At 61.4% G+C, this 26,459-nt stretch overlaps 11 protein-coding genes across 11 annotated transcripts; 8 read left to right on the top strand and 3 right to left on the bottom strand.

The window, feature by feature from the left end:
- Positions 1 to 604: 604 nt before the first annotated feature.
- On the top strand, positions 605 to 2,365 carry VTJ83DRAFT_3883 (uncharacterized protein; the record flags this gene model as incomplete). The annotated part of the gene is made up of 2 exons (XM_071010310.1): positions 605 to 943; positions 1,049 to 2,365. 2 exons carry the CDS (start codon positions 605 to 607, stop codon positions 2,363 to 2,365), a joined length of 1,656 nt encoding a protein of 551 aa, XP_070867761.1.
- Positions 2,366 to 3,411: 1,046 nt separating this feature from the next.
- Positions 3,412 to 4,079, bottom strand: VTJ83DRAFT_3882 (uncharacterized protein; the record flags this gene model as incomplete). The annotated part of the gene is made up of 3 exons (XM_071010309.1): positions 3,412 to 3,535; positions 3,625 to 3,777; positions 3,898 to 4,079. The coding sequence occupies 3 exons, from the start codon at positions 4,077 to 4,079 to the stop codon at positions 3,412 to 3,414; spliced, it is 459 nt and encodes a 152-aa protein (XP_070867760.1).
- Positions 4,080 to 4,802: 723 nt separating this feature from the next.
- On the top strand, positions 4,803 to 5,299 carry VTJ83DRAFT_3881 (uncharacterized protein; the record flags this gene model as incomplete). The annotated part of the gene is made up of 4 exons (XM_071010308.1): positions 4,803 to 4,888; positions 4,980 to 5,086; positions 5,151 to 5,183; positions 5,247 to 5,299. The coding sequence occupies 4 exons, from the start codon at positions 4,803 to 4,805 to the stop codon at positions 5,297 to 5,299; spliced, it is 279 nt and encodes a 92-aa protein (XP_070867759.1).
- A 618-nt stretch (positions 5,300 to 5,917) lies between these two features.
- VTJ83DRAFT_3880 (uncharacterized protein) lies at positions 5,918 to 6,346 on the top strand (the record flags this gene model as incomplete). Its single annotated transcript, XM_071010307.1, has 1 exon — positions 5,918 to 6,346. The coding sequence occupies one exon, from the start codon at positions 5,918 to 5,920 to the stop codon at positions 6,344 to 6,346; it is 429 nt and encodes a 142-aa protein (XP_070867758.1).
- Positions 6,347 to 7,542: 1,196 nt separating this feature from the next.
- Positions 7,543 to 8,922, top strand: VTJ83DRAFT_3879 (uncharacterized protein; the record flags this gene model as incomplete). Its single annotated transcript, XM_071010305.1, has 1 exon — positions 7,543 to 8,922. The coding sequence occupies one exon, from the start codon at positions 7,543 to 7,545 to the stop codon at positions 8,920 to 8,922; it is 1,380 nt and encodes a 459-aa protein (XP_070867757.1).
- A 586-nt stretch (positions 8,923 to 9,508) lies between these two features.
- On the top strand, positions 9,509 to 10,648 carry VTJ83DRAFT_3878 (uncharacterized protein; the record flags this gene model as incomplete). Its single annotated transcript, XM_071010304.1, has 1 exon — positions 9,509 to 10,648. One exon carries the CDS (start codon positions 9,509 to 9,511, stop codon positions 10,646 to 10,648), a length of 1,140 nt encoding a protein of 379 aa, XP_070867756.1.
- Positions 10,649 to 11,765: 1,117 nt separating this feature from the next.
- Positions 11,766 to 13,544, top strand: VTJ83DRAFT_3877 (uncharacterized protein; the record flags this gene model as incomplete). The annotated part of the gene is made up of 3 exons (XM_071010303.1): positions 11,766 to 11,839; positions 11,916 to 12,991; positions 13,195 to 13,544. 3 exons carry the CDS (start codon positions 11,766 to 11,768, stop codon positions 13,542 to 13,544), a joined length of 1,500 nt encoding a protein of 499 aa, XP_070867755.1.
- Positions 13,545 to 14,038: 494 nt separating this feature from the next.
- VTJ83DRAFT_3876 (uncharacterized protein) lies at positions 14,039 to 16,380 on the bottom strand (the record flags this gene model as incomplete). The annotated part of the gene is made up of 4 exons (XM_071010302.1): positions 14,039 to 15,848; positions 15,970 to 16,203; positions 16,268 to 16,294; positions 16,358 to 16,380. 4 exons carry the CDS (start codon positions 16,378 to 16,380, stop codon positions 14,039 to 14,041), a joined length of 2,094 nt encoding a protein of 697 aa, XP_070867754.1.
- A 1,630-nt stretch (positions 16,381 to 18,010) lies between these two features.
- Positions 18,011 to 19,672, top strand: VTJ83DRAFT_3875 (uncharacterized protein; the record flags this gene model as incomplete). The annotated part of the gene is made up of 1 exon (XM_071010301.1): positions 18,011 to 19,672. The coding sequence occupies one exon, from the start codon at positions 18,011 to 18,013 to the stop codon at positions 19,670 to 19,672; it is 1,662 nt and encodes a 553-aa protein (XP_070867753.1).
- A 275-nt stretch (positions 19,673 to 19,947) lies between these two features.
- VTJ83DRAFT_3874 (uncharacterized protein) lies at positions 19,948 to 22,149 on the bottom strand (the record flags this gene model as incomplete). Its single annotated transcript, XM_071010300.1, has 3 exons — positions 19,948 to 21,710; positions 21,778 to 21,826; positions 21,928 to 22,149. 3 exons carry the CDS (start codon positions 22,147 to 22,149, stop codon positions 19,948 to 19,950), a joined length of 2,034 nt encoding a protein of 677 aa, XP_070867752.1.
- A 956-nt stretch (positions 22,150 to 23,105) lies between these two features.
- On the top strand, positions 23,106 to 25,711 carry VTJ83DRAFT_3873 (uncharacterized protein; the record flags this gene model as incomplete). The annotated part of the gene is made up of 3 exons (XM_071010299.1): positions 23,106 to 23,145; positions 23,246 to 23,704; positions 23,781 to 25,711. 3 exons carry the CDS (start codon positions 23,106 to 23,108, stop codon positions 25,709 to 25,711), a joined length of 2,430 nt encoding a protein of 809 aa, XP_070867751.1.
- Between the last annotated feature and the right edge of the window lie 748 nt (positions 25,712 to 26,459).

Below are 26,459 nucleotides of genomic sequence, written 5' to 3'. Positions count from 1 at the left end.
GAGCCTCGACCGGAGCAGCATCGGCTGTACGGCAACAAGCGCAGCCTCCACGAGTCAAAGGAGACCGGATGATGTTCTCATGAAAAAAAGACCCGACCTTAACGTGACATGTCTTTTTTTTCGAGTATTTGTTGTCTCCTGCTCGATGCATGCCTCGTCTAACAAAGTGTCGTGCCCTCACAAGCCCCCCGACGACGCAGTGGAAAGAGCCCGACTTTGTCAGCGGATGTCAAGACTGAGTCAGCCGATGGCTGTCGGAGGGCTGCGGTGGGTCACACAATACGTCCAACCTCGGACCACGGCTACTTATCGATAACCGGCTGGCGCTGCACTTGGCTCTCTTTGGGGCCCTGGTTTCGCCCCATTTCCGCCGCTTGAGGAAACCGCATCCTGACTCGGGATGAGTTCTACAATGTAAATCTGAGCATTCCCAGTTTTTATAAGGGTCGACGTGCACTCGGCTGACGAAAGGCCGAGTCTCCACCCCTAATGGACATTTCTACGAGACCTCCATGAGCCAAGCATCAGCGAGCTCACCTGCCCCGGATTGCTTTGATTTGCCTCCCCCATAACCCCTACCCCAGACCCCGGATTCCCCGACCCCATGCCGAGTGACATGCCCACCGCCGAGCCTACGCACCGGCCTCTGCCGGAGGAGGCTCGGGAGCACCACCCTCGGGGCCGCCGGCCTTCGGAGTTGGGTTCCTCCCGGCCCCAGCCCGTCAATGGCCGCCTGCGCGCCGGCGCCGACACGGCCGAGATTGACGAGGCCTTGAGCCATCCGGGCGCGGTCCGCATCAACGTCAAGGGTGCCTTCATCGTCGACCAGGATGCCTCGACACCCAGCACCCCCGACGAGCGCAGCAGCTCGCCCGGACGCCACGAAACGACGGATATTCGCCTGCCATACCACACGGCCGTGGTCAGCCACATCGCGATTGACGTATGCAGTCCCCATTTCCCCTTGCCGCGGCTCTGTGCTCGCTCGGCCGATGATGTCATCGTGCCGTTACCCGTTGCGGCGCTGCGTGCTGACCTCACCCTGCAGATTGGTGGTTCCCTTGCCAAGCTTGTCTACTTCTCCCGGGAAGCGCACTCAACAGAACCGGGCGGCCGGCTCAACTTTGTCACGTTTGAGACGGAACGCATCGAGGAATGCCTCGAGTTTATGCGCCGTCTCAAGCACAAGCACGAAGAGCTCACCGGGTCCCCCAACGGCCGCGGCTCGTCCGCCCGGTCGAGCAGCGACCTGTGCGTCATGGCGACGGGCGGAGGAGCGTACAGGTTCTACGACAAGATCCGCGACGCCCTCGGCGTCGACGTGATCAAGGAAGACGAGATGGAGTGCCTCATCATCGGCATCGATTTCTTCATCACCGAGATTCCTCGCGAGGTCTTTACCTACTCCGAGACGGACCCCATGCACTTTGTCGAACCCTCGGAAAACGCCTACCCCTATCTTCTCGTCAACATCGGCTCTGGCGTCTCCTTCCTCAAGGTCTCTGGGCCGCGGCAGTACGAGCGCGTTGGCGGCACCTCCCTGGGCGGCGGCACCCTCTGGGGCCTGCTCACGCTGCTCACGGGCGCGCGCACCTACGACGAGATGCTGGAGCTGGCGTCGCACGGCGACAACGCCAAGGTGGACATGCTCGTCGGCGACATCTACGGCACCGACTACAACAAGATCGGCCTCAAGAGCACCACCATCGCCAGCTCTTTCGGCAAGGTGTTTCGGACCATGCGCAAGGCCGAGCAGGAGGCCGAAGACACGGGCGGACAGCGGCACAAGGACCACCAGTACGATCCCCTGGACCACCGCCGTCGCTCGGGCCAGCTGGAGGACGGCCCGCTGCCCTCCCCCGCCGCGTCCTCGGTGGGCGACAGCCACTGCGACGATGCGTTCCCCCACGAGGAACCCCGCCCCTTCACCGCCGCCGACATCTCCGTCTCCCTCCTGTACGCCATTTCCAACAACATTGGTCAGATCGCCTTCCTGCAGAGCCAGATCCACAACCTCTCGCACATCTACTTTGGCGGCTCCTTCATCCGCGGCCACCCGCGCACCATGAACACGCTCAGCTACGCCATCAAGTTCTGGTCCAAGGGCGCCAAGCAGGCCTACTTCCTGCGCCACGAGGGCTACCTAGGCGCCGTGGGGGCCTTCCTCAAGAGGCAGCCCAAGAACTGGGGGCGCAGGGGCAGCTTTGACGAGATGGTCCCCTTTGAGCTGAGGATGCGTGCCGGGAGGGCGGGGAAGGAGTCCGATGCTGCTGCCTCGGCGGCGGCAGCGGCGGCGGCGGCTCCCGTTGACACCTCACTCGAGGTGAAGAAGCCTTTGGTAAATGGGGCTTCCGGGGCCGAGTAGCGAGCGATGTTGGCTGGCGTTTGCTCTCTTGTTTTGGGTTGGTGGTGGTGATGGTGGTGCATGCAGCCTTGGCTTGCCGGATTCTTGGTCGCATTCCTCTTTTCTTCTCCACGCTTCATTTCGGACGGTTTTGGGGAGTGCTTTTTCTTTTTTTTTTTTTTTTTTTTCGTGGGCATGTGCGTTGATCTTGTTCTCTTTTTGTCAGCGGAAGCATTTCACGGTAAAGCGGTGGCTTTCTGTTGATTTTTGCCTTGGTTTCTCTGACGTTTTGGTTTTCATGGATACCACTTTGCTGGATAGATTCCGGTTTAGAAGCTTGGCCGCAAAGCATTGATATCACTTCACTTGCACTTTATGCCTGATCAGGTCCCCATTGAGCATTTGTGAGGTTGAGAATGGGCGCGGCGTATCTTGCGGGTTGTTGTTGGCAGGTGTACATCTGGGAGTAGCATGTTATGGAAGACAAGTGCAGCATATTCCTCTTCTTCACCTTGGCCAACCAATGTCATGACCAACCGTACAACTCCCCTTCTCGCGCTTGCTCTCGTTGCTTGGCTTGCATGTTTGCTTGTGAGACGTTGGCGCCCTCAACAAAGGTAGGTATCGTATGCATCGGAGATCAGACATCAAGTGTGTGTGAAAACGGGACAATTGCAACAACAGCACGAATTAAAACCGATATACGCCAAAACCCGAATCGTTTCCCCGACCCCCCCTCCCCCTTCATCCATTCTCAGGCCCCCAACCCAATGCTTATACCCCGCGTGCCCACTCCCCAACCCACCTCAGTCTGCTTGCGTCTCCGTCCAAAATCACCGCGTATGAGTGTCGAGAGGAAGGCGAGGCAATGAGACACACAGCACGGCGTCCCAATGGATCCTCGGCCTTTCCCAGATATGTTCAATTTTGTTCCCCTCACACACCATTGGATCCCCTATCCCCGTAGTCGCCATCGAACCGCGCTCTAAAAAAAATAGCCAAATCAGGTACGGGGCAGGCGGCTGCCTAGGTAGGCATGGATGCTACCCGAGCAAGGTGCGGGCAGCTTATTGCTTGACGGCCTCGGCGTTGGCCTCGGCGGCCAGGCGTTTTTGCTTCTGGTGGTACAGGGCGATGCGGGAGACCTGGACGATGCCGACCATGCCGAGGAAGAAGTTGACCGCGGCGAGGCTGTTTGCGGGAAGAGGAGGCGGCTTGTTAGCGTTCGCGTGCCTCCGTTGCAAACGGGAGGGTGAGGCAGAGGGGAGGGGGCCACGTACAAGTAGTTCTTGGGCTTGATGATGAGGCACCACCGCGTCCAGATCAGGCCGGTGGCGGTCAGGGCGCCGTTCTGCGTGGCGGAGAGCTTCTCGGCGGGGCGCGCAAAGTCGGAGATGCCGGCGAGCACGAGAGCCCACTTCATGCAGGGAGCCCTGGAGAAGCTCGGAGTCAGCCCCGGCGGAACGGCCGCTTCCTTCTTCTCCTTCCTCCTCCTTTTGATTCTTTGGATAGAGACCGTGCCGGAGGGTCTATCGGAGGGCGGGTTTCCTTACCAGAAATGCACCGTCTTCAGACCGACCGGGCTGTCCCACATGCGCTTGAACCACGACTCGGACGCCGGGCCGTTGGCGGCGGTGCTCTGGAAGCGGGCGCCGGTCTGCGGCTTGGGACGGAAGAAGGCACGGGCGCGGAAGGCCGGGCGAGCCGCGCGGAAGAGGTTGCTGGCTGGCGACATGGCTGCTTGAGCGGTGGGTATGGAGAGGGGGTTCTTGGTCGGTTGGGAGAGAGATGGCTATGCGACCACTGTGCTCAGGATTTTGGCGAGGGAAAGGCTACGAGAGCTCCGGTTGTCGGACACCCCGAGCAGGGCACGGCAGCTTCAGGACGGAGGAGGAAAAGACCTTTGGATAAAAGAGTCGGCGCTTGAACCGGTGGGAAAAAATTTTGGGACAGAGAACGTACAATGAGATGACGCAGAGCCTCGTGGTTGCGACGGGATTCCTGCTGGTAGAAATCTGCGATGCTGCCAAGAACCGCCAAATCTGCTCTGAGGATGGTTTCCAAAGATGACGCTTTTCACAGACGTTGGGAGAATCGATGTGCAGGGGAGTGGTGGGTCTTTCTTGGTTTTGACGGGATGACCTGAAGCCCGATAACTAACTAGTACATATACTGTGTAACTGGGCTTGGGAAGCACAGATTACGGCCCGGTGGTCCGTGCGGGCCGATGCATTCTCAGGGTTCGGGGGGGAAGAGGAGTTCCAGGGTTAACGCTACAGCCGGTCAAGCCTCTGCTCCAGCCGCAATCCATTTCATCAGCCTCAGGTGCGGCCGTTGTGAGCAAGCCAAGCTCCATCTCGAATTCCCCTCGGTCCCACGCAACGACGTCGTCGACGACCCATTGACCACCACCTCCCCCCCCTCCCTCGCCGGCCGAGCTTGTCGACGAACAGCCATCATGTCTGGCCGATATGCGTTCGCCAAAGGGCTGAAGGAGCTTCGCTTCCTTTTCTGCCAGACGGGCGACCACAGCGCCGCCACGAGGTCTGTCCATCCCGCACGCCCCTCCTCAGCTGCTCGGACGAGCGGCAGAATGTCCCCCGTGCTAACAAGGGTTTTTTGGTGGGTGTGACAGGTCGTTCCTCACGCGCGCCTACCCGATCATGAAGAAGAACAACCCCGCGATCCCCATCCTGCTGCGCGAAGCGCAGGGCACCCTCCCCAAGGTCTACGCCCGTTATGGTCGGTGATCTCCGTCCTCAGGATACACGAGCTTTGGTCGCAGGCGTGCTGATGTCCACGGCAGAGTTTGGCAAGGAGAAGAGCGAATCATTAGAAGGTAGGCGGCGGCGTCCGAGGACTTCCGACGGGAGCGAAAGGCTGATTGATGGCTGTGTCTTAGGGCTGTCCGACAAGCAGATCGAGGACGCGGTAACGAAGCTGGTCAAGGAGTAAGAAGGGACGGAGCGGAGAGGCTTGGTGCCCCTGTGGGCGAAGCGGCGTGTTCACAGGGAAGAAGCTGTACATACCTACGGCCCAAACATCGCTACAGATCCGCCCAACCTTCACCGTTCCAATGCCGGCCTGGACTCATTGCAAAGTTTTGCGCACCTGTGGATTGAAAGCGAGGGCGTCAGCCTTTGCCCTGTTAGGATCGCAATGCTCCTATCCTCCGTTCCCAACATCGAGCCGAAGAGGGGGTGCGACTGGACAAGCCAAGATCGGCCATTTTCGTGTCAAGGGAGCATCGTGACACGGACGCCAATCGATGGCAATCACGGGGCTCTGCGCTAGGTGAATATCCTTGGATCTTGGGCACTTATTGGCTCCCTGAGCGGGCGGCCATGTTTGTATCAGCCTCCCAAGAACGGGCAATTGGGCAAACAAAGACGCTTTGCCACGCCACACCCTAACCCTCTTTTCACCGTAGCCGCCATTCAAGAGCCCCGGGTTGAACAGGTGAACCACGTTCGCTGCTGACCGCCTGGGCTCCCCCTCGCCTCCCGAAAACCTATTTGAATTCCGCAAACACTCGATCTGGATTGGATTGTCCAGCATTCTCTCAGGTAAACCATGTCCAAAATATTTCGCAGCCGCCGGTATTCCGCGCCCAAACGCCCGTTTGACCCGTCAGGGTACTCATCGCTCCTCGGCCCCACCACCCTTGCAGCAGAAGAGCAGGAATACCACGAGCCCGGCGATGACGATCAAGCCGAAACCCGACAGCTAAGCTCTCCCGAGACTGCCGCCGCCTTCGTCGTGGACCCCTACCATGCTCGCCCGTGGTGGAACGCAGCAGAGCGCCATCCCTCATGGACCGGACCCGACAGGCCCCCGCCGCGGAAGCTGGTCAAGGACAAGGACAGCAGCATGAACGGCGCGGGGCGGCCCTCCTTTTCCTTCGAGCTGTCGGACGGCAGCGATACAGAAGGGGGCAAGGCGGGTGGGATCGTGAGGCGGCAGATTGCGAGGCTCAAGGAGCTCTATCGGAAAGAGAAGTGACGGCGTCGCGGGGGGAACGTGGGGTTGGCCCAAGCTCTGATCCGGGGATGATGAGCCGCGACGAAACGCCTTCGCTACGGTCCAAGCTGCTATAGTACATCCTCGAACTCGACTTGACGACTGGGAAAGACAAGCCCACCGTCGCGTTCCGCCGATGAACCAGCCTTCGCTCCCGAGTCCGCCGCGGGAGAAGGGCCGAGGTGCGGGTTACCCAGGAACCGACGTGTGCCAAGCCCGCATCCAGTCGACCTGCCGACCCCTCCCACACGGAAGATCGATGAACCGGATCCCCATCCACATCAGCATCCGCGATAACTGCAGCGTCCACGCGACGAGGATATGATACCATTGCGGGTCGTCCACCAATGCTGCACGATAAAGATCAACGCCGATTTCCCCGGCCAAGGATGGAACAAAGCGTCACCGTATGAATCAACGCTCTGCTTGGCCCGGACGTGCATACGACACCATCACGCCTATACATGGGAGCGAGGCTCAACCGTCCATGCATCTCGTTTTGCAGCTATGCAACTGCCGTTCGGCCCTGTACCCGAGGACATTCGGGCTTTTGCGTCGTCGGGATGGCACGTCTGGACTCAAGCTTTGCTGAGACGAGTGCTGTGAAGCGTGGGAAATAGGCACAATGGCAGCCATGTACCGTGCTGTGTAACTTAGATCGCACCAAGGACGGAATCGATTGGGAGGGTCCTGGGATCCAGTAGGGGGACCATCCATCGTCTTACACGACAGATCCTATTCAGGAACAAAGAACGCTTTCCAGGCGCTCTCTCCCTGGACCAAGCGGGGGAGAGACGCAATATTCGCTACAAAGGGGGACAGCCAGCAAGAACCGGACGATACATAGCCCACCTCCAACCATCACCGTGATGCGTGCTGCATGACAACACCAAGCTTCACCCATCGTCAACGGCTCCGGACCCCTACGTCCGAGCCACATGGTTGCGGCGGCTCCCTAGACGCTGACCGCCGAGATTGCCGAAGTGGGGCTGCCACCGCATTTACAATTTCCGGGGCCCCGCCGTCCGCGAACTTCAGGTGCGGCGCCCGAGGGAGGGGAGGGTGAGTGCTACTGTCATGGGACCTCGGCCCCTCCCGGCTGTCTCCCGTGAAGCCAAAAGAAACACACCGACCCAGCCCAGCGTAGGCCTTCCATCACGCTTGTCCACGGCCGCTCAATGTCGTTCTGGGCTCTTCGGCTGCAGCCGCCGGGCCCCGGCGGGCCTTCACCGACACCCCTCTGGTGCCTCGCCCTGGGCGCCGCGACGCTGGGCGCGTCGGCCGCGCTCATCCTCAGCACGATCAACGACGACGACGATGGTGATCACAACACCTACGGCGCCAGGGCCGGAAAGAAGAAGCACAAGAAGACGCGACGAGCAAAGACGCCGGCCGGCGCCATCCCCTCCCCACTGACCACCCACCTCCCCCACCTCGCACCCTCGGAGCGCTCCGCCCTGCCCTACCCGCCCGACGTCCTCCCCGGGGCGCGCTCCGTGCCCACCCCGTACGGCACGATCCACGTCTTCGAGCTCGGCCCCCTCGGCGGGCCCAAGGTCCTGCTCCTGCCCGGCATCAGCACGCCCTGCATCTCCCTCGCCTCGCTCGCCGAGGCGCTCGCGGCGCGCGGGTGCCGCGTCATGCTCTTTGACCTGTTTGGCCGCGGGTACTCGGACGCGCCGCCGCCGGCCGAGGTCGACTACGACCTGCGCCTGTACGCGGCGCAGATCCTGCTGGCGCTGGCGTCGAGCCCCGCGGCGTGGACGGGGGACGACGCGTTCCACCTGGTCGGGTACTCGCTCGGCGGGGGGCTGGCGGTGGGGTTCGCGCGCTACTTTGCGCGGATGGTGAGGTCGGTCGTGGTGATCGCCGGCGGGGGGCTGGTGAGGAAGCACCACGTCGGGTGGCGGAGCAGGATGCTGTACGGGAAGAAGGGGTGGCTGCCGGACGGGCTGGTGCATTGGCTGGTCCGCAGGAGGCTGATGCCTCCCGGGGGAGGGGCAGATGGCGGCGGCGGCGGCGGCGGCGGCGGGAAGACGGAGACGAAGATGGCGGCCGAGGTGGTGGGCAGCGGCAACGTCAACGGGGCGGGGAAGGGGTGCTGGCACAAGAACGCCGACGTGAGCGGCGGCAATGACTTTGACAACGCCGTGCTCCTGGCGCGGCGGCCGGAGCACACCGTGTCGTCGGTGATGGACTGGCAGCTGCGGCATCACGAGGGGTTCATCCCGGCGTTTGTGAGCAGCATCCGGCACGCGCCCATCTACGAGCAGACCGAGGACTGGCTGGCGCTGGGGCAGCATCTCAGCGAGAGGAGAGAGAGGCCGGAGCTGCCGGGGCTGAGGGGAGGCAAGATCCTCGTGATTTTGGGGGAATCGGATCCCGTGGTGTTGAAGGAGGAGCTGATACACGACGCCACGGCCGTGCTCGGCGAGGACGGCTTCGAGGCCGTGGTGCTGGACGCCGGCCATGAGCTGGTCATGACCAAGGCCGAGGACATTGCGCGCGTCGTGTCGGCATTTTGGAAGCGAACGCAAGGCGAAGGCGCTGCTTCATGAGGCTGCGACGCCTGGTTCATAGTATGTACCTCATGATTGGTTGTTGTAATACCTAAAGGGAGGAAAAACAAGGCATACTCGTTCTAGGTGGTCACTGGTTCGTAGACGAGTGAAAATTGGCAGATGAAGGGGAAATGAATGATGATAGTACGACATACGGTACCTAGTAGGTACCTGAAGCTCTTCTCTTATTCCAAGGAGAGCTGGTACTACGAAGTACCTAGGTATGGTACCAGGTACCTAGGTATGCTAGGTCTTCATGGCCTAACCGGGCGTGACAGCCTGCCTAGGCACTTCCAGGCCCCCCCCCCCCCCTGCAGGCCCACCGCAAGAGCCGCGCCAGGCTGCTAAAGAACCCCATTGGTGGCCCTGACTAGCGCAACTTGAGCCTTCTGCAAGGCTGAGAAAAGAAAACCTATCGACTGCAGGGCATCCATCTTCCAACGTCGCCAGCAACCACCATTAGTACCTTTCGTCACCACCACAACACCCGGTTCTCACCCGAGACGGTGACCCACGACAGGGTCAATCACCCTAGAACTTTGCAAGCCTTCCGAGAACGGTCTACCAAAAAAACAAAATAATAATGTCAGCGCCAACACCGCCGACCGTCTCCCTCTCGGCACCCATCTTCGCCAAACTCACCCCGCACCCCTTCCTCCTCCGCACCCTCCGCCCGAGCGAGCCCGGCGCGAAGCCTCTACGCACCAACGGCCGCACCCCCGCCGAGACGCGGCCCCTCCGCGCCAACCCTTCTTCCCTCTCCCACGCCCACGGCAGCGCCCTCGTCCGCGCCGGCGACACCACCGTCGTCTGCGGCGTGCGCGGAGAGCTGCTGCCCGTCGATCGCATCCCCCAGTTCCGACCGCTCCCGCCGCGATCTGCCACGGCCGCCGCGGCAACGGGAGATGACGGGCCGCAGACGATACCCGACGCAGCGGCCGCCGCGGGGGGGGCGGCGATCGGACGCGGCGAGCTCAAGGACTACGACCTGCTCGTCCCCAACATCGAGCTCGCGACGGGCTCCGCGCCGCAGTTCCTCCCCGGCGTGCCGCCCACGACGCTGGCGCAGACCCTCTCGACGCGGGTGTGCTCGCTGCTGCACTCGACGAGGATGGTGGACGTGGAGGACCTGCGGGTGTGGTACAAGCCCGGCGGGGCCGGCGGCGGCGACAGCAGCGGCGATGGCGACGTGACGATGACGACGGAAGGGGCGCACGACGCGGAAGGACAGGAAGAGGAGCCGGAGCGGGTGGTGGCGTACTGGGTGCTCTACATCGACCTGCTGTTCGTGTCGTTTGACGGGAACCCGTTCGACGCGGCGTGGGCGGCCGTGGTGGCGGCGCTCCGGGACACGCAGCTGCCTGCCGCGCGGTGGGATCCGGACCGGGAGATCCTGGTGTGCTCGCCCGCTGACAAGCGGCGGCTGAACATACGCGGCCTGCCCGTCGCGTGCAGCGCGGCCGTGTTCCTGGAGAAGGAGCTGAGCGAGTCCGGAGCGGATGCCGCCGAGGGGAGGCACTGGCTGCTCATGGATCCGGACCGGTCGGAGGAGACCCTGTGCCGGGAGGTGGTTACGGTGGTTGTGGACTGCAGCGATGGCGAGACGAGAATCAAGAGCATCGAGAAGCACGGCGGGACGGTCATTGGGAGAGAGCTGATGCGCGGGTTTGTGGGAGTCGCCGAGAAGAGGTGGAGGGAGGTCAAGGAGGTGTTGAAGGCATGAGGGGAAAAAAAAAGGGAGGATTGTGATACCCGATGTAGGGTCACGGGGTGGGGGATCGCAAGGCCCGAGAGGGCTGGAGCGGCCGGCCCGGCATCATCTTGGAACATTGAAGCAATGGACGCTTGCTACCTAGATATCCGGCGGGCCTGGATCGGGGCTGCAAGGAGCTGGACATAGCAAACCAACTTTCTTGGACGCTACCCACTTGGCCAGGGCGCCCCCTTGTCGTCACGCACGAGAACAGAGCAGAGAGGTGCTCGCCGGCCATGGGACGAAGGTTGGTGGCGGGAGGGAACGCTCTCCAAGACGGAACCCCGGCCTGTTGGCCTGGCAAGCTCGCCATCTCTTCGATACCCGTAGCTCAAGCGGAGGCTTCTTGGATATCTCCGGTCTGCTGCGAGTCACAAGGCACAACGCAAAACCTCCAATCTGGTACCGCCTCGCGAGGCGGGCTCCAGCGGCCGGCGGACCTCAAACGTCGTATGGGCTGGCATCTCTTCATCGCCAGCACATCAAGGTCACCTCCATGGCACAATCTCATCTCAGGTCCTCTCTATCTTGTTCCCATCATCGGTTGATCATGGTCATCCAAGGGCGCCGCTCGCTGCGGGCAAGCATCTCTCTTTCATGGGCCTGTCTGGACGGCAGACGCAGGCGTAGGCATGTATCACACCCTTCGAACCGCTTTTACAGGTGAATTCCAAAGCGGTAGATACGGGAGGACAGAGTTTGATCTGTCGCTCAACGTAAGAGGTCCTAATGAAAGGTCCCTTGACCGTTCGCAATGCCTTGGTGCAAAGCAGCAGTTGCGTGGCTGTTGAGCGCTGGGGTTTCAAAAGGGAAACCGCCAAAATTTCGCCAGCAGGCAGAGAGGTTTTTGGGCTCCCCGTCGGGTGGTCCGTGCGATGCTCCACCTCCGGCCCCACCTCAAGCTCCAGCAGCTGCGGTGGACCTCAAGCCCAACCCCAAGCTGCTCCAAATTTTTTGCTTCCTGCTTCCTCGACATTTTTTTCCCCCTTGCTTCTCAACCCAATCACCTCTTCAACACCATCCCCCCTCCCCTCCCCCCATTGGCTTCCCGCGCTCGACGCAGGAGCCTGCCTTCCTCCATGTAAACATGGAGTCTCTGAGCGACATCCATTGGGATGTCGTCATCAGCGGTACCGGTTTGCAACAGTCGCTTCTTGCCCTGTAAGCTTTCACCCGACCCCGACGCGTCATCATCGCCTTGCCCGTCTGACTGACTTAGCTTCTTTTCACCTTGAAGAGCGCTTTCTCGCTCCGGCAAGAAGATCCTCCACATAGACTCCAACGACTTCTACGGCGGCACCGAGGCATCTCTCGGGTTGCAAGATGCGGCGTCTTGGGTGTCTCGTATCGAGGCCGGCGGCGGCGGCGGCCTCTTAAAGTCCGCGGCCATTTGGCGGCCCGAGGATTCTACCGGCCTGGCGGCGTCTCGGCAGTATTACCTGGCCCTCGCGCCTCAGGTGGTCCACGCTCGCTCGCGTCTGCTGGAGCAGCTGGTCTCCTCGCGCGCCTACCGCCAGGTCGAGTTCCTGGCCGTCGGGTCCTCGTACGTTTTCAAGCCCGCCTCCGAGCCAACGCAGCCAGCCGCCCTGGTCCGCATCCCATCCACTCGCGAGGAGGTCTTCTCTACCACGGCCGTCTCGACCAAGGAAAAGAGGCTGCTCATGAAGTTCCTCAAGTTTGTCCTGGATCACGACAGCTCGCCGCAGCAGGAGACGTGGCACCCCTATGCCGAGAAGCCTCTGTCGGCGCTCTTGAGTGAAGCGTTCAACATGGGCGAGGAGCTGCAGAAGTTGATCTACACCCTCACCCTCTCGCTAAACCCCGGAATCAACACCAAGGACGGGCTGGCTGTTATCCGTCGCCATATCTCGTCCATGGGAGTCTACGGCCCCGGCTTTGCTGCCATCTACCCCAAGTGGGGCGGCCTTTCCGAGATCGCCCAGGTCTCGTGCCGCGCCTGTGCCGTCGGCGGCGGCGTCTACATGCTCGGGACGGGCATTCAGAGCACGGAAGTTGTCGAGGGTGGCGTCAAGCTCGAGCTGACGAGTGGCGACGCCATCCGGACGCGCCTGCTCGTACGCGCCAGCGAGGACGCAGCCAGCGGCATGCCGGTCATCCGACGCCTGGTTGCCGTGACAAACTCGTCGTTTGACTCTTTGTTCGAGCCCGCCGTCGAGGGGGCTCCCAGGCCTGCCGTCGCCATCATCGCCTACCCGGCAGGCTCGCTCTCCACCGCCGCCGGAAAGGCATCCGAGCACCCGGTCTATCTGTCTGCTCATTCCAGCGAAACCGGAGAGTGCCCTGCTGGTCAGAGTAAGTCCACCTGGAGTTTCTTTTTCAACATCCCCCCCCCCACAGAGCACATGATGATTTCCATACGAATACTTATCTACATTGTCTGAGCTACGGCTTTGACGTAACCATACCTCTGACAGTCTGATGCTCTTGCCCTCTCTGCATGCGCTTTTGTTCTTACGCTGGCATGACAAAACTCTGGGCTAACCCGTGGCAAACAGGCGTGCTGTACTTGACAACCAACGCATCACCCGATGCTCAGGAACTGCTCGGTCGAGCTCTAGATGCCTTCCTGGACGCGGCAAAACCTTCGGCTCAACAGGAGGTGCGCGTTCTGACGAAGCTCGAGTATGAACAAGGCTCAGGTGGCAGCTCCGTTTTGATCACCCAAGGTCCCATCTTGACCTTCCAAGCCACAACCCCTTCCATCGCGTTCAGCGACTCCGTCCTGGATCCCATCCGTAGCGCTTGGAAGAAGATTCTTGGTGATGAAGCCGTCGATGACGAATATCTGACCTTTTCTGACCGAGAGGGTGCTGCGGACGATGATGATGATGTTTATGAGCAGTAACAGACATGACTTATGATCTGACGTGAACGTGCCTAGGCATGCAGATAGCAGGTTCATCAAATACGAATCGAGTTCCATGAATGTGCTAAGACGTGTGTGGCAGGCAAGATCGCCGTTCCATGTGTGACATGCTGTGCCCGTTTTCTCTCCCTCCACCAAGTCCCGTTCAACTCCCATTTTCCCGATGAAAGAAGTGCCAGCCAATAGTGCGCTGTCTCCGTGGACAGGCACACATGTCAGGTCCCCGACTGCCATCCTCCGTTGAATGGGACATTTTGAGCAACGCCGTCGAGCCAGCCGATGCGTTCCTCGGGAGCCTAGCCACGCCGTTCTCTACTTGTGTGTTCTGATCTTCCCGATTGCAACCACCATCTCCTATCGCCTCCTGTCGCCTTCCATCCTTCTCTCACGTGGTTCGTCTCTATGTCGCTCGCCGCGTATGCATCTCTCCGCTCCATCCGTTTCCTTGTAGCTATCAGGAAGCCAGCCTCTTTTCAAACGACCAAGGTCCCGCTAACCCCGATCCGAATCGTTCCGTGCGGCTGCGCCGTGCCCTGCCCATCCTGCGCGACGCGAATCACGTTCTTCGTTGCGAGGGACAGGACGTGATAAAAGGCCTGGGCCACGATGGCGCGGCTCTGATCCTCGGCGCCGAAGAGCATGTCGAAATCCACCCAGCGCGCCGCGGTCGTCTCGTTGTCCGGCGGGTTGGCACGGCGGGCAGGACCGGGGTGGCGATGGTACCCCTTTTCTTCGGCGACAGACAGCACATAGCTCAAGAAGTTGCGCCCTTCGCGGTCAAGCGCGGCCTGCATGAGCTGCGAGGTGGACTGCGTGTCGACGCCGGGGAGGGGCGGCGAGTCCTTGATGCCGCCGCTGCCGCTGATGCAGCTGCCGCCGCCACCGCCTTGGGAATAAGGGAGAAGGGCAAAGCCCTCTGATCCAAAAACGCTGTCAGAGCCGAGGACGGGCTGGTTGTCGCTGAAGCGCTCGATCTCCGGGCCCGGCAGCGCGAGATGGCCGCGGCCGTGCAGCGGGCTGGCGCTAACGTGACGGCTAGGCGGCTTGCTGCCGCCGGCCTTGATGGAGGAGCTGGGGATCTGAGAGGAGGGGCGGTTCCAGGGGGCGTCCGAAGGGATATCGGGGAGGGCGGATCCCGCGCGGCGACCGACTTCGACGGGAGGGAGGTCGGCGTCATCGCCGTCGTCGTGAAGCGGGAGCTTCGGCTGGGCGTCTTGATGGTCTTCGTTCTCTTCGCCGATGCGGCGGCGGACGCGGCGCTCGGCGCCGTCTTGCTCAAGCTCGATAGCTTCGAGGGCGGTGCGGCGACGGCCGCGGGAGGGTTGATCCCGAGGCGTGATGACGATTCCGAGTAGACGAGCCTGGAGGCCTTCGCCGGCGAACTCGGACGCGAGAGGGTGAGGGAAGCCCGGAAGGCCGGTGGGGAGCCCGACGCCGGCAACGCCGCAGCCGAAGACGAGGTTGAAGGCGTTTTTGCGTGCCTCGGCCAGCGTGGTGCCATGGCGGGGGCGAGTTGCGCGCCCGGCGTTGACGAGGTAGTTGGTAACCCAGGACTTCAATTCTTGCCGGGAGACTCTGGTTTGGTTGTCGGGGACCACGGTGGCACGGCGCCGTTTGCGCTGGGCACGCACGGGGGCTTGCCCAGCGCTGTCTTTGGGTTCTCTCATCACTTCCTTGTCTTCTGGATTTTCGTGCGGCTGTTCTTCCTCGTGCTCCGGCGGATTCCGGATTTCCTGCTGCTGCCCGAAAGGGGCCGGCGGGTCGGAGTGAAAAACGGGAAGAGCACCGCTCATGAACACGTCGCCGTCCGCATCAAATTGCAACGCAGGCTCTCCATCAGCGGGGTTCACGAAGCTAGGGTCCTTGGCCTGTGGGAGTTGAGGCAGCCGAGGCTCCTGCGCGCCCGTGATGATATTTCCATCGGCGTCGATCTCAATTCCCCAGTCATCGAGGGCTTGCAACTCCCTCTCCTCGTCCCCGGTGTGCAGAAAATTGAGATCGTTCTTGCTGGGAGTCATGGTCCCGATGCCGAACGCCTCTGGAATGGCCGAGCGCCTGCTGCCAAACGGCGACTGCGAGAGGTCGAAGGCGGCGAGAATTGATCGATTGGAGCTGGAGACGGACAAGTCCGGTTGCAGAGGGGAGAGTTGAGACGAGGTCTTGCGCGAGGTCTGGCTGAAAACCTGGGGCACAGCCAAGTTGCCGTCGTCGTCGATGTGGAAAACAGGAAGGTCAGGATTGAGGTCAAATTCGGGGTCGTCTTCCAGGATCAAGTCCTTGGGCCTGCAAAGGTTGAAGGTCAGCACCTCGATGACCATGGAAACGTTTGAGCCCATTCATCTATAAGGCAACATGCTTTGCCTTTCCTGCCTGCGGATCGAGAGCATTGTTGCTACCACCCAACGCATTGTAGACGGCTCGCATGTGAGCCTGAACCCTCTCGGCATCCGTGAGGACGTAGTGGCACTGCTGTGAATAGACCCTCGAGAGGCCGTAAAGCAGAGTGCCCTGCAGACGCAGGGCCATCGGAGCCCCCGGCTGCAGGATGGTCTCGCATGCCTTCTGAACGTTCACCTCTTGAATGGCCTTTCGTGATATCTTCTTGGTGCTTGATCTGAGGCCGATGGTAGAGACGAGCCTGTACGGAGATCGGTCAGCGACATGCTTGAGCGTTGTCGTCGGAAACACAAGATCTGTCTTACCAGACGGTGGACACGCCGTACGCCTGACTTGTAAGAACTAAACGGCCTTGTCAGAATCGTGTTTCAAGGCTGGTGGGAGACGGGCCCAACATGCTTTCGTGGCTGTAGAACATGGCGTTTGTCCAGAAATGATGGCCAACTTGGGGAGTGATGACGATGATTCGATCACATAGGGGTAAGATGGGGGGGAACAATAGATTGGAGTGCCGTTTGAGCCTTCAACATGAGAACAGAGTGAAGAATATTGAGGAGTTCAGGGGTTGCCTGTGGGAGGGGGTTATGGGTTGTCGAGAGTTGGAGGTTCTTTGGCTGAAGGTTGTCGAGTGGTGGCGGAGGTGTCGACGAGAAATTCGGCGTTGACACGGAAGGAAAATGTTGGAAGAGAAAAGATGAGGGAGATGGGAGGAATTAGGTAGCGGCCTGGACTTGAAAGGTTGGGAGTACGTTGGCCTTTTTTTTTTTCTTTCTCTTTTTTAGTGAAGAAACGCCGCCAATCCATCTTACAGGTTACAAGACCTTCTCGAGGGCAGGCGGGGGCGAGCCAGGTCGACTGCACTTTCTCAGGGCTCGTTCTTTTGTTTTATAACTATTACAGTTAGATAAGACACAGAAACAACACTCTTGAACTCAAGGGACTTTTTCAAAGTCAACCTTCCTCACAATCTAAACATATAACTGCATTCCTCACTTGACCCCCTGGCCGCCCAGACTCAAGCTGTAAGTGCTTTTGATTTCGATATTAGCTTGACTCTTCTCCTGTTCCTTGGCTGGCTCCCCAGTTCTCTTTGGAACCCTTCGATGACGGATATTCTGAACAAGATCTTCCAGGACCTTTGGGAGCTTCTCCAGCTTCTTCCTCGGGTGATTGACACATTCAGGGGTAGAAAACACCACAAAACGATGGGCCAAACGGGAAGCCCGCTGGCAAGACCCCAGCACGAACCCGGGACTCGAGCCGTTTGCAGGTCAGCAAGCCTCCGAGCCATTTGAATCCGATGCACCATTCCGGGATCTCTAGCTTGCAGCGGGCAGCCATCTCCATGTCTTGGTTCCCGTGCACTAGATCCCCTAGAGGCCAGCCTCGAGAGACAATACGGTCGGTCCACAAGACATGCAACGGACGGCAGCCGTTCATGTGAGGTTACGAGGCTGACGAATCTACGGAGGTGCACACAGTCCCTCCACGCGCGGCGTTGGATGGATCCAGATGCGCAGTGAAGTCGGCATCGGTCGGCCAGATGACGTGATGTTTGGGTGTTGAAGAAGCGACAGGGGGATAACAAACGGATCTTGGGCCGACTGCCCGGGGTTCCCAGGCCATGGAGGGGCTGTGGGGTTCCCTGCAAGGGGAATTGACCAATCATGTCTCGATCCCACGTCTCGATCCGACGTTATCGATATGCCCCGCCATGGACATCCGCCCAGCCCCACCCCCAACCCTCCGCGTCTCGTACAGACACAAGTCGAGGCGAGATCCAACATCAGTGCCTAACCCATCTCCGGGCTACATAGTAGCGTCTACACCTCCCAGCCAGAGGTGACGTTTTGTCTGGCGTCAAGGGGGAGTGGCTCCCATGATCAGGAAACCCCCTCTCGAGGACCTGATCATCTCTTCATTGCCCGCAACCTCCTCGGGGGCCATCTTTGCCGACGGCTCCGTCATCCGTCCTGTCCTCAGTCTTGGGCTGTGTCATTCCATGAACGACCGGGAACACCGTCGGCAGCGCATGACATAAGGCAGCGATGGCGGAGACAGAACTCCCACCAACCCTCCCGGCCCACGTGCGGACGACCATCGCCGCCCATGCCGACGGCATCCCCTTCCGGGCGCGCGCCGGCTACACCCACCGCACGTGGGCCCGGACCTACAGCTCGCTGCCGGAGCTCTTCATCCAGCCCGAGTCCCTGGCCGAGATCGAAAAGGTCGTGACCCTGGCCCGCCGCTGCCGCCGCCGCCTCGTCACGGTCGGCTCGGGCCATTCCCCCTCGGACCTCACCTGCACCTCTTCCTGGATGCTCAACCTCGACCGCTTCTCCCGCGTCCTCGCCTGCGACCCGGCCACCGGGCTGACCACCGTCGAGGCCGGCATCCGCCTGCACCAGCTCAGCGCCGCCCTCGACGCGGCCGGCCTCGCCCTGCCCAGCCTCGGGAGCATCAACGAGCAGAGCATCGCCGGCGCCATCTCCACGGGAACCCACGGCAGCAGCCTGCGCCACGGCCTCGTGAGCGAGTCCATCGTGGCCATCAAGATCACCCTCGCCGACGGCAAGACGTACGAGTGCTCCGCCGCCGAGCGCCCGGACCTGTTCCGCGCCGCCCTGCTCTCCCTCGGCGCCGTGGGCGTGGTCGCCGAGGTGACGCTGCGCGCCGTGCCCGCCTTCTCGCTGGCCTGGTCGCAGACCATCGACGCGGACTCGCGCCTCCTCGAGGCCTGGGACGGCCCGCTGTGGACGCAGGCCGAGTTCGTCCGCGTCTGGTGGTTCCCCTACATGCGCCGCGCCGTGGTCTGGAGCGCCCACAAGGTCCCCAGCACCGAGGCCTCGACCCGCCAGTACGGCGGGCCCGCCCGCCCGGCCTTCCTCGACACGGGCCTCGGCTACTTCCTCTACCACAACCTCCTCGCCCTGGCCCGCTGGGTGCCCCGCATCACCCCGTGGATCGAGTGGTTCGTCTTTGGCCTCAACTACGGCTTCAAGAACGGCGAGGCCACGCGCGTCAGCGGCTGCGACGCGTCGCACCGCGCCTTTCTCCTCAACTGCCTCTACAGCCAGTTCGTCAACGAGTGGGCCATCCCCCTGCACCGCGGCCCCGAGGCGCTCCGGCGGCTCGCCGCCTGGCTGCACCGCCTCCAGCCGGGGGACCCGGGCTACGTCGACCACGGCATCCCCTTCAGCGCCGAGGGGCTGTGGGTGCACTCCCCCGTCGAGGTGCGGGTCAGCGACGCGACGGTGCGCACCAGCGCCGAGGAGGGCACCCGCCCGTTCCTCGACCCCACCCCCGCCGACGGCCCGGCCCTGTACCTCAACGCGACCATGTACCGCCCCTACTACCGCGACCCGTCCCGCGAGGCGACGGAGCGCTACTACAAGGCCTTTGAGTGGCTGATGCGCGACCTGGGCGGGAAGCCGCACTGGGCCAAGTCGTTCGAGGTGTCGCCGGCCGAGTTTGAGGCGTGGTACGGCGAGAGCTGGCGCGAGTTCCGCCGCGTGCGGGACGAGGTGGATCCCGACGGCTTGTTTGTCGGGCCGTGGCACCGGCGGTACCTCCTCGGCGAGGCCGCGGGCGAGGTCGCCAAGGAGGCGGCGCCCGCGCTGCCTTTGGAGGAGGTTGGGTTTGCCAAGGAGAAGGCGAGGGGCGGCGGGCTGCTTGTGCACGGGAGGCAGAACGAGGTCGAGCTGGCGTAGGGTTTGTTGGCGCAGCAAAGCTAATGTTTTGTGTGTGGGAGGAGCGTTTGCGTTTTTTTTTTTCCAGCCGTGTATCCTCTGTTCCGTTCGGTGTCGCTCTGGGAGGGTCGGACGGGCTACGTCGGCCGATACGAAGCAGGTATCTGGAGGGAGCGAGCAGCATCGCGCCGTCATCGGAGGGTGGTGGTGTAGCATGCATGCAGTGTATAAAAATGCAAACCTCTGAGCCAAACCATCAGCCCCGTCTCTAAGCATATATGTCTCTTGACCGACCATCATGCATTCAGCTTCAACCTCTCCAGCATGCGATCAATCTTGTCCATCAACACGTGATAGTTGACCGCATCCGACGAGAACTCGTCCTCCGCGATCTGCCCATCCAGCGTCTTGAGCCCGCCACCCTCTTCCCCAGAGAAAGACGAAGAAGAAGAAGAAGGAGATGCAGCCCCCTCCCCCGCTCCTCCTCCTTCCTTGTCCCCGCCTCCCACCTCCCCGGTGCGCAACAGCTCGTCGAGCCCGCTGCCCTCGAACCGGAACTTGAACCGCTCCCCGAGGTAGTACCGGATGTCGTCGAGCAGCTCGATGGTGTCGATCTCGTGGCGGTCGCGCACCCGCGACGCGCTCTCGCGGATCAGCTCGGCGAACTCGTCGTCGTCAATGTAATCCTCCAGCCGGCCGGCCAGGTACCGCGCCGCGAACTCCTCGAGCCGTTGGATCTTGAGGTCCCAAGCTGCGTGGATCACGTCGTAGACGTTGATGGGCTCCACTTCGGGCTCTTCGTCGTCGTCGGCATCGTCGGTTTCTGTCCTTGTGTTTGGTTCTGTCGGTAGTGGCGGCGGCGGCGGTGACGATGATGATGATGATGATGATGATGATGATGATGGGGTGGAAGAGGAGGCGGGTGTTGATTCTGCTGCCGGTGGTGGAGATGATGATGATGATGATGATGATGACGACGGTGATGGCGCTTGCTTCTTTTGTTTGTTCCGTGCTGCCCGGTGGGTGCGGTCGACGAGCGCGTTGCTGGTTCCGCTTCCCAGCGTCGAGATGGCGACGGCGGCCTTGGTCTTGAGCTTTTCGAGCAGCAACATGTCGGCTGTGTAGAGCAGATCCAGGGCATGTTCGAGCGGGCAGTCGACCTTCTCCGTGTAGAGAAAGCGCAGCACCAGCTGCAGGACCGCGGGGGTGCAGTCCATTTTGATGACGTGCAAATGTTCGGCGTCGCGCGCCTCGAGGAACTCGGACGAGAACATGGTCTCGAAGTAGGGGCTGCGGATGAGGAAGAGCTTGTGCGCCGGGAACAGGACGGAGCGTCTGCGGCTGCCGTTGGGACCGCCGTTGCCGTTGGGCCGGGACGCGGCTTCGTCGTCCGGCACCTCCTCGTCCGCCCGGAGCAGACAGTCTGCAAAGATGGCGTTGTAGCGCGGCCACTTCACCTCATCGACCTTGTTCGTCTCGATCTCGACGCGATGCTTGAGCACGGTGTCTCGGAAGAAGGCCTCGATCTCCGCCTGGGCGCGCTGCACCTCGTCCTGCTGGCGCTGGCGGGCCAGGCGACGGTCGTTGATGGACAAGACGGCCTCCCACAAGCGGTCCAGCTCGAGCTGCCGGCACAGCTTGTCGATGCCGTGAAAGACTTCTTCCTCGGTCGCGTCGCCGCCCGGGCGCACAAGGTCGTGGGGAAGGTTGCCGAGGTAGAGGTAGCGCAGCACGATGTGGAAGGCCTCGACCGGGATGGCGTGCGGCAGCCTCCACGTCACCGTCTCCGGGGCTTCGGCGAGCTTGCGCATAAAGTACGGCGACCTAGCCGACAGCAGGAACTTGTGCAGGTGGTAGTCCTCGCTCGGAGCCGAGAGGATAATGTCTGAGGTTGGCGGCCGGTCGCGGACCAGCAGCGAGGTGATGTGGGAGGACCATGGCTGCAAGGGGTCGGCGGCCTTGGTATAGTCGTACGACAGCAGCAGGTTCCGGATCTTGTTGTTGAGGGCGTTGTAGACGGCACGTTCCCGTTCGAACGAGTCGGGATCGGCCAGGGCCCCTGAGGCCGGTCAGCAAGGGGCAAGCGAGCGTTGAGGTTAGGGTCCGGCGCAGAGCCCAAAACGCACCCGAATCAAGGAGGAGCTGGACCAGCTCAAAGTGGCCACACAAGCTCGCCTGTCGTCGTGTCAGCCATGAGGCATGCCTTTGCCGGAGGAGGAGAGGGGAGGCGGGGGGTTGATGATGCCCTAGCATGGAGGCATGGAGCAGCCACTCACCACGACAAGCGGGGTATAATCGAACCGATCTTTGGCGTTGATGTTGACGCCTGCCGATATCAGCTCTTGACAGCGGGCAAGATCGCCGCGACGGCATGCCTCGAGGAACTCGGTGAACTCGGGAGACGAGTCCAGGGGGTGGTCGTTTCGGAGCTGCCCTGCGCGGATGCGTTGGTTCTCATCCTTGAGCTTGGCCTCGAGCTCAAACTTGCGGATGACCATGTTTCACAACCCGATGCCGAGAAACAAAACAACGAAGACTCGAAACAAGAACCAGGCTCCTGAAGAGATTCATAAAGATGCGATGCGCTTCCAACAAACATGCAAATCTACGGCGAGGACGGATGAACAAGTCGATTTCTAAAAGGAGTGTCAAACGCTGTCGTGAGGATCTCAAACTCATCAAGTGGCGTTCGGCCGGGATGGGTCAAGATCGGAGATGGATACGGATGGACGCACAGTGCCAAGTCTCGTCTCGTCGCCGTCCGTCCTCAGGTCGTCGTTCGGTCCTCGGCGCACCACACCCACCAGTGAACGAGTTGATGAGTGGATGCAGTGGCTGCTTTGCACTCCGTACCGATGGTCACCTCTGGTTTTGGTCGGCATCGTCTGTCATCAAGGAAGCACAGGCCATCATTCTCATCATGCTCCTCCATCTTGAAACCCCGTTCTCGAGAATTCCATTCTGGGCCTGCCAAGCCTTGGGTCGGAATCCCAGAGTGGGGCCGGCCCATCCCAATCGGGACGGTTGCCCAGGCAGCGAATGGTTTGTTGACGGACGAACCAGCTTCTCCCCCCTTCAGAGGCGGCCACGCTTCCTCCGCTCATGGAACATGCACTCGCTTCACCTGCAGCAAACCTGCACGCCGTCCTTGTTTTGTCAATCCTTTTTAACCCTCCCTGCTTCCAGATCCTGCACATTTCTCCAACCACCCGGGGCGGTCCGAGATCTGTACTACTAACTAACCCTCAGCAGCAGCAGCAGCAGCAGCGGCGGCGGCAGCAGCAGAAGCAGCTAGCAGCAGCACACCGCTACACCGACACTAACACCCACAACCACGACCATCATCCCCTTGGAATCCGCTAAACTTTGCCCAGCGACCGTTGCTTATGGAGCGTGCCGTTTCCTACTAAGTCCTCCCTCATCTCCCTAAGTGCATTTCGACACGACCACCACCATGTCGGAAAGCGACAAGTACGAAGTGCTAGAGAAGATCGGTACGCCTCCTCCGTGCCCTGCGTCCACCCGTCGGGGGGGATCGTCCTCGTGCCGGACCCGCCTTTCCTGGCTAACCGCCCACGTCTTGTGTGCATACAGGCCATGGCTCGTTTGGCGTCATCCGCAAAGTCCGCCGCAAGGCCGACGGCATGATCCTCTGCCGGAAAGAGATCAGCTACCTCAAGATGTCCCAAAAGGAGCGCGAGCAGCTCCACGCCGAGTTCCAGATCCTCTCCACCCTCCGGCACCCCAACATCGTCGGCTACTACCACCGCGAGCACCTCAAGGCGACCCAGGACCTTCACCTCTACATGGAGTACTGCGGCAACGGCGATCTCGGCCGCGTGATCCGGAACCTCGCCGACAAGAACCAGTACGCCGAGGAGTCGTTCGTTTGGAGCATCTTTGCCCAGCTGGTCACGGCCCTGTACCGGTGTCACTATGGCGTCGACCCCCCCGAGGTTGGCAAGTCCGTCCTGGGGTTGGGCTCTACCGCGAAGCCGAAGCCACCCCCGGGCGGCATGACCATCCTCCACCGCGACCTCAAGCCCGAGAATGGTAGGTTGCTGTGCCTGCCCTCTGTTTCTAGATATGATGATGATGATGATGAGGCTAACCAAGCCCTTCCTACCAGTGTTCCTCGGCGAGGACAACTCGGTCAAGCTGGGCGACTTTGGCCTCTCCAAGGTCATGCAATCGCACGACTTCGCGTCCACCTACGTCGGCACTCCCTTCTACATGTCGCCCGAGATTTGCGCCGCCGAAAAGTACACGCTCAAGTCCGACATCTGGTCCCTCGGCTGCATCATCTACGAGCTCTGCACGCGCGAGCCCCCGTTCAACGCCAAGTCGCACTACCAGCTCGTCCAAAAGATCAAGGAGGGCAAGATCGCACCGCTGCCGCCCATCTACTCGGCAGAGCTCTTTGCTATCATCAAGGATTGCCTGCGCGTCAACCCGGATAAGCGGCCCGACACGGCCATGCTCTTGAACCTGCCCGTGGTGCGTCTGATGCGCAAGGAGAAGGAGGTGTCGGACTTCCACAAGTCGCTCAAGCAGAAGGAGGAGTCGCTCAGCCGCAAGGTGCGCGAGCTGGAGCAAAAGGCGGCCGCCCTCGAGGCCGAGAGGCAGGCGATGCGCCAGGAGATCGACGCCCAGCTGCGGCGGGAGTGGGAAGTCAAGGCCCGCCTCGAGATCGACAGGCTGGTGGCGGTGGAGATCGAGCAGCTGCGGAGAAAGTTCGAGCAGGAGGTGCAGCTGCGCGTGGAGGCGGAGCTCCAGCGGCGGCGCGAGGAGGAAGAGTCGTCGCGCATCGACCTGGCGTCGTCGGCCACGACCAGCACCAAGTCGGACTTCCCCGGCTCGTCGGTCGGCAGCCACGAGGCCGGCGAGCTTTCGTCCATGACCTCCATGACCGACATGACGGAGCTGTCTGTCGAGTCGCCCGACGCGTCGATGCACCCGCTCAAGAAGACGGCCCGCACCCCCTTCGCCCGCGCGCAGACCATGTTCGCCATGGTGCCGGCCGGCACGCCCATGGATATCGAGATGGCGTCGCCGTCCCCGATGACCATCGCGTCCCTCTCGCTCTCGCCGCGCCGCAACGTCATCTCGAAGCCGCCTACCCTGCACCACGGCAACATCTTCGCCGCCAACGCCTCCCAGGAGTCCCGCGTCTTCGACCCGGAGAAGGATTTCGAGCTCGACAGCGACGACGACCTCCCCGTGCCCGACTGCCCGTCCCCGACGCGCATGGTCAAGTCTTCTCGCAAGAACCCTTTCCACGCCAAGGGCCGTCCCCAGCTGCACGCCCAAAAGTCCCTGCCCACCACGCACCGCCTGCAATCTAAGCAATCCCAGGCGCTGCAACAACAACAACAACAGCAGCAGCAGCAGCAGCAGCAGCAGCAGCAACAGGGCAAGACCATCGGCGTCGCCGCCTCGACCCCCGATCTTCAGGGCGCCGCGGCTCTTCGCTCCAACCCCAGCAGCAGCGCCCTCCAGGAGCGCAGCAGCAGCCCCAGCCGGCGCTTGCTCAGCAAGATGCCTTCGAGCGTCAACCTGAAGACCAACGGCACCGCCGCGAGCAGCGACTCGATCTCGTCTCAGCAAGCCCTGAGCCGCAAGCCATCCAAGAAGGACTCGAGCAGCGACGGCCTGGCGCAGCCAGAGCTGACGGCCCAGCAGCAGCAGCTCGCCGCCGCCGCCGCCAAGTTCAAGAGCAACAGCAACATCCGCGGCCGCACCCTCGTCGAGCTCCAGCAGGAGCGCGCCGGCGTCACCGGCGGGCAGCGGCCGCTGAGCAACGTCTACGCCAGCGACTACAACCACGCCCACCACCAGGCGGTCGCCTCGGGGCTCGCCAGCGGCAACGCTAGTCCCGTGCGCACCTTCCGCGAGCACGCCACCGCCGCGAACCGCGGCTACGTCTCGGCGGCGTACGGCGACCCGGCCCGCTACGACCCGACCAAGGACGAGATGCCGAGCCCGTTCCTGATCAGGTCCAAGCAGATCGAGATGGGGCTTGCCGTCGGGATGCGGGGGGTGGACAGGGGGAGCGCTTGAGGAGGTGAAGAAGATTTGAGCATGTTGGATGGACGTATGGCTGGATGGAGAAAGAACAATGGCTGATGATGATGATGATGATGATGATCACCATGACGACACACGATACCCATTCGGATGCATTGTTTGGGGTGCCACTCGTTTGGTTACACTACACCTTTCCTTTGTTCGAGGTTTTCCTTTGTGTCTGTTTTTGTTTTGTTTTGTTTTGTTCTGGTCTGTTTGGGAGGGGGGTTGGTTCTGTTTTTCTTCATGATATATATGACCCAGGCCAGCGGAGGGAAGCAGCCCGACCGCCAGTCGGCTGATGGATGGCCTTGTGAGCTTGGAGAGGGAGCAGCAGCGGAGGAAGGCCAACCGAGAAAGAATATGGATGGACAGGTGGAAAAAGCTCTGGTTGTTTGGATGGTTATTTACGGCCTTTCACCGCTCACGGTTCTCCCCTCGACATCGGCTCTGGCTCTCCTGGGGACCGACCCTGACTTCTCTCGTTCTCTGGCTACGAAGACGAGGGGAGGACGGAGGCATCCACCATCGCCATCACCCACAACAGCAACAACAACAACTACTACCACTACCACTACAAGCTCTCCTTCATCTCTTCATAATCGCCATCATCGACTCCATCATCGTCGTCGTCATCATCATCACCACCCCCATCTCGGAATCAAAAAACAAAACTCCCCGCTCGCTCCTTTCTTGGCGAAGACACCCGAGAGAGAAAGAGAGCAAGGGAGATTTCTTTCCT

This window comes from Remersonia thermophila, chromosome 3 (genome assembly GCF_042764415.1).
Source record: "Remersonia thermophila strain ATCC 22073 chromosome 3, whole genome shotgun sequence".
NCBI lineage: Eukaryota > Fungi > Ascomycota > Sordariomycetes > Sordariales > Chaetomiaceae > Remersonia > Remersonia thermophila.
The sequence above is the reverse complement of the archived record's forward strand: the minus strand, read 5'-3'. Positions and strand labels throughout refer to the sequence as shown.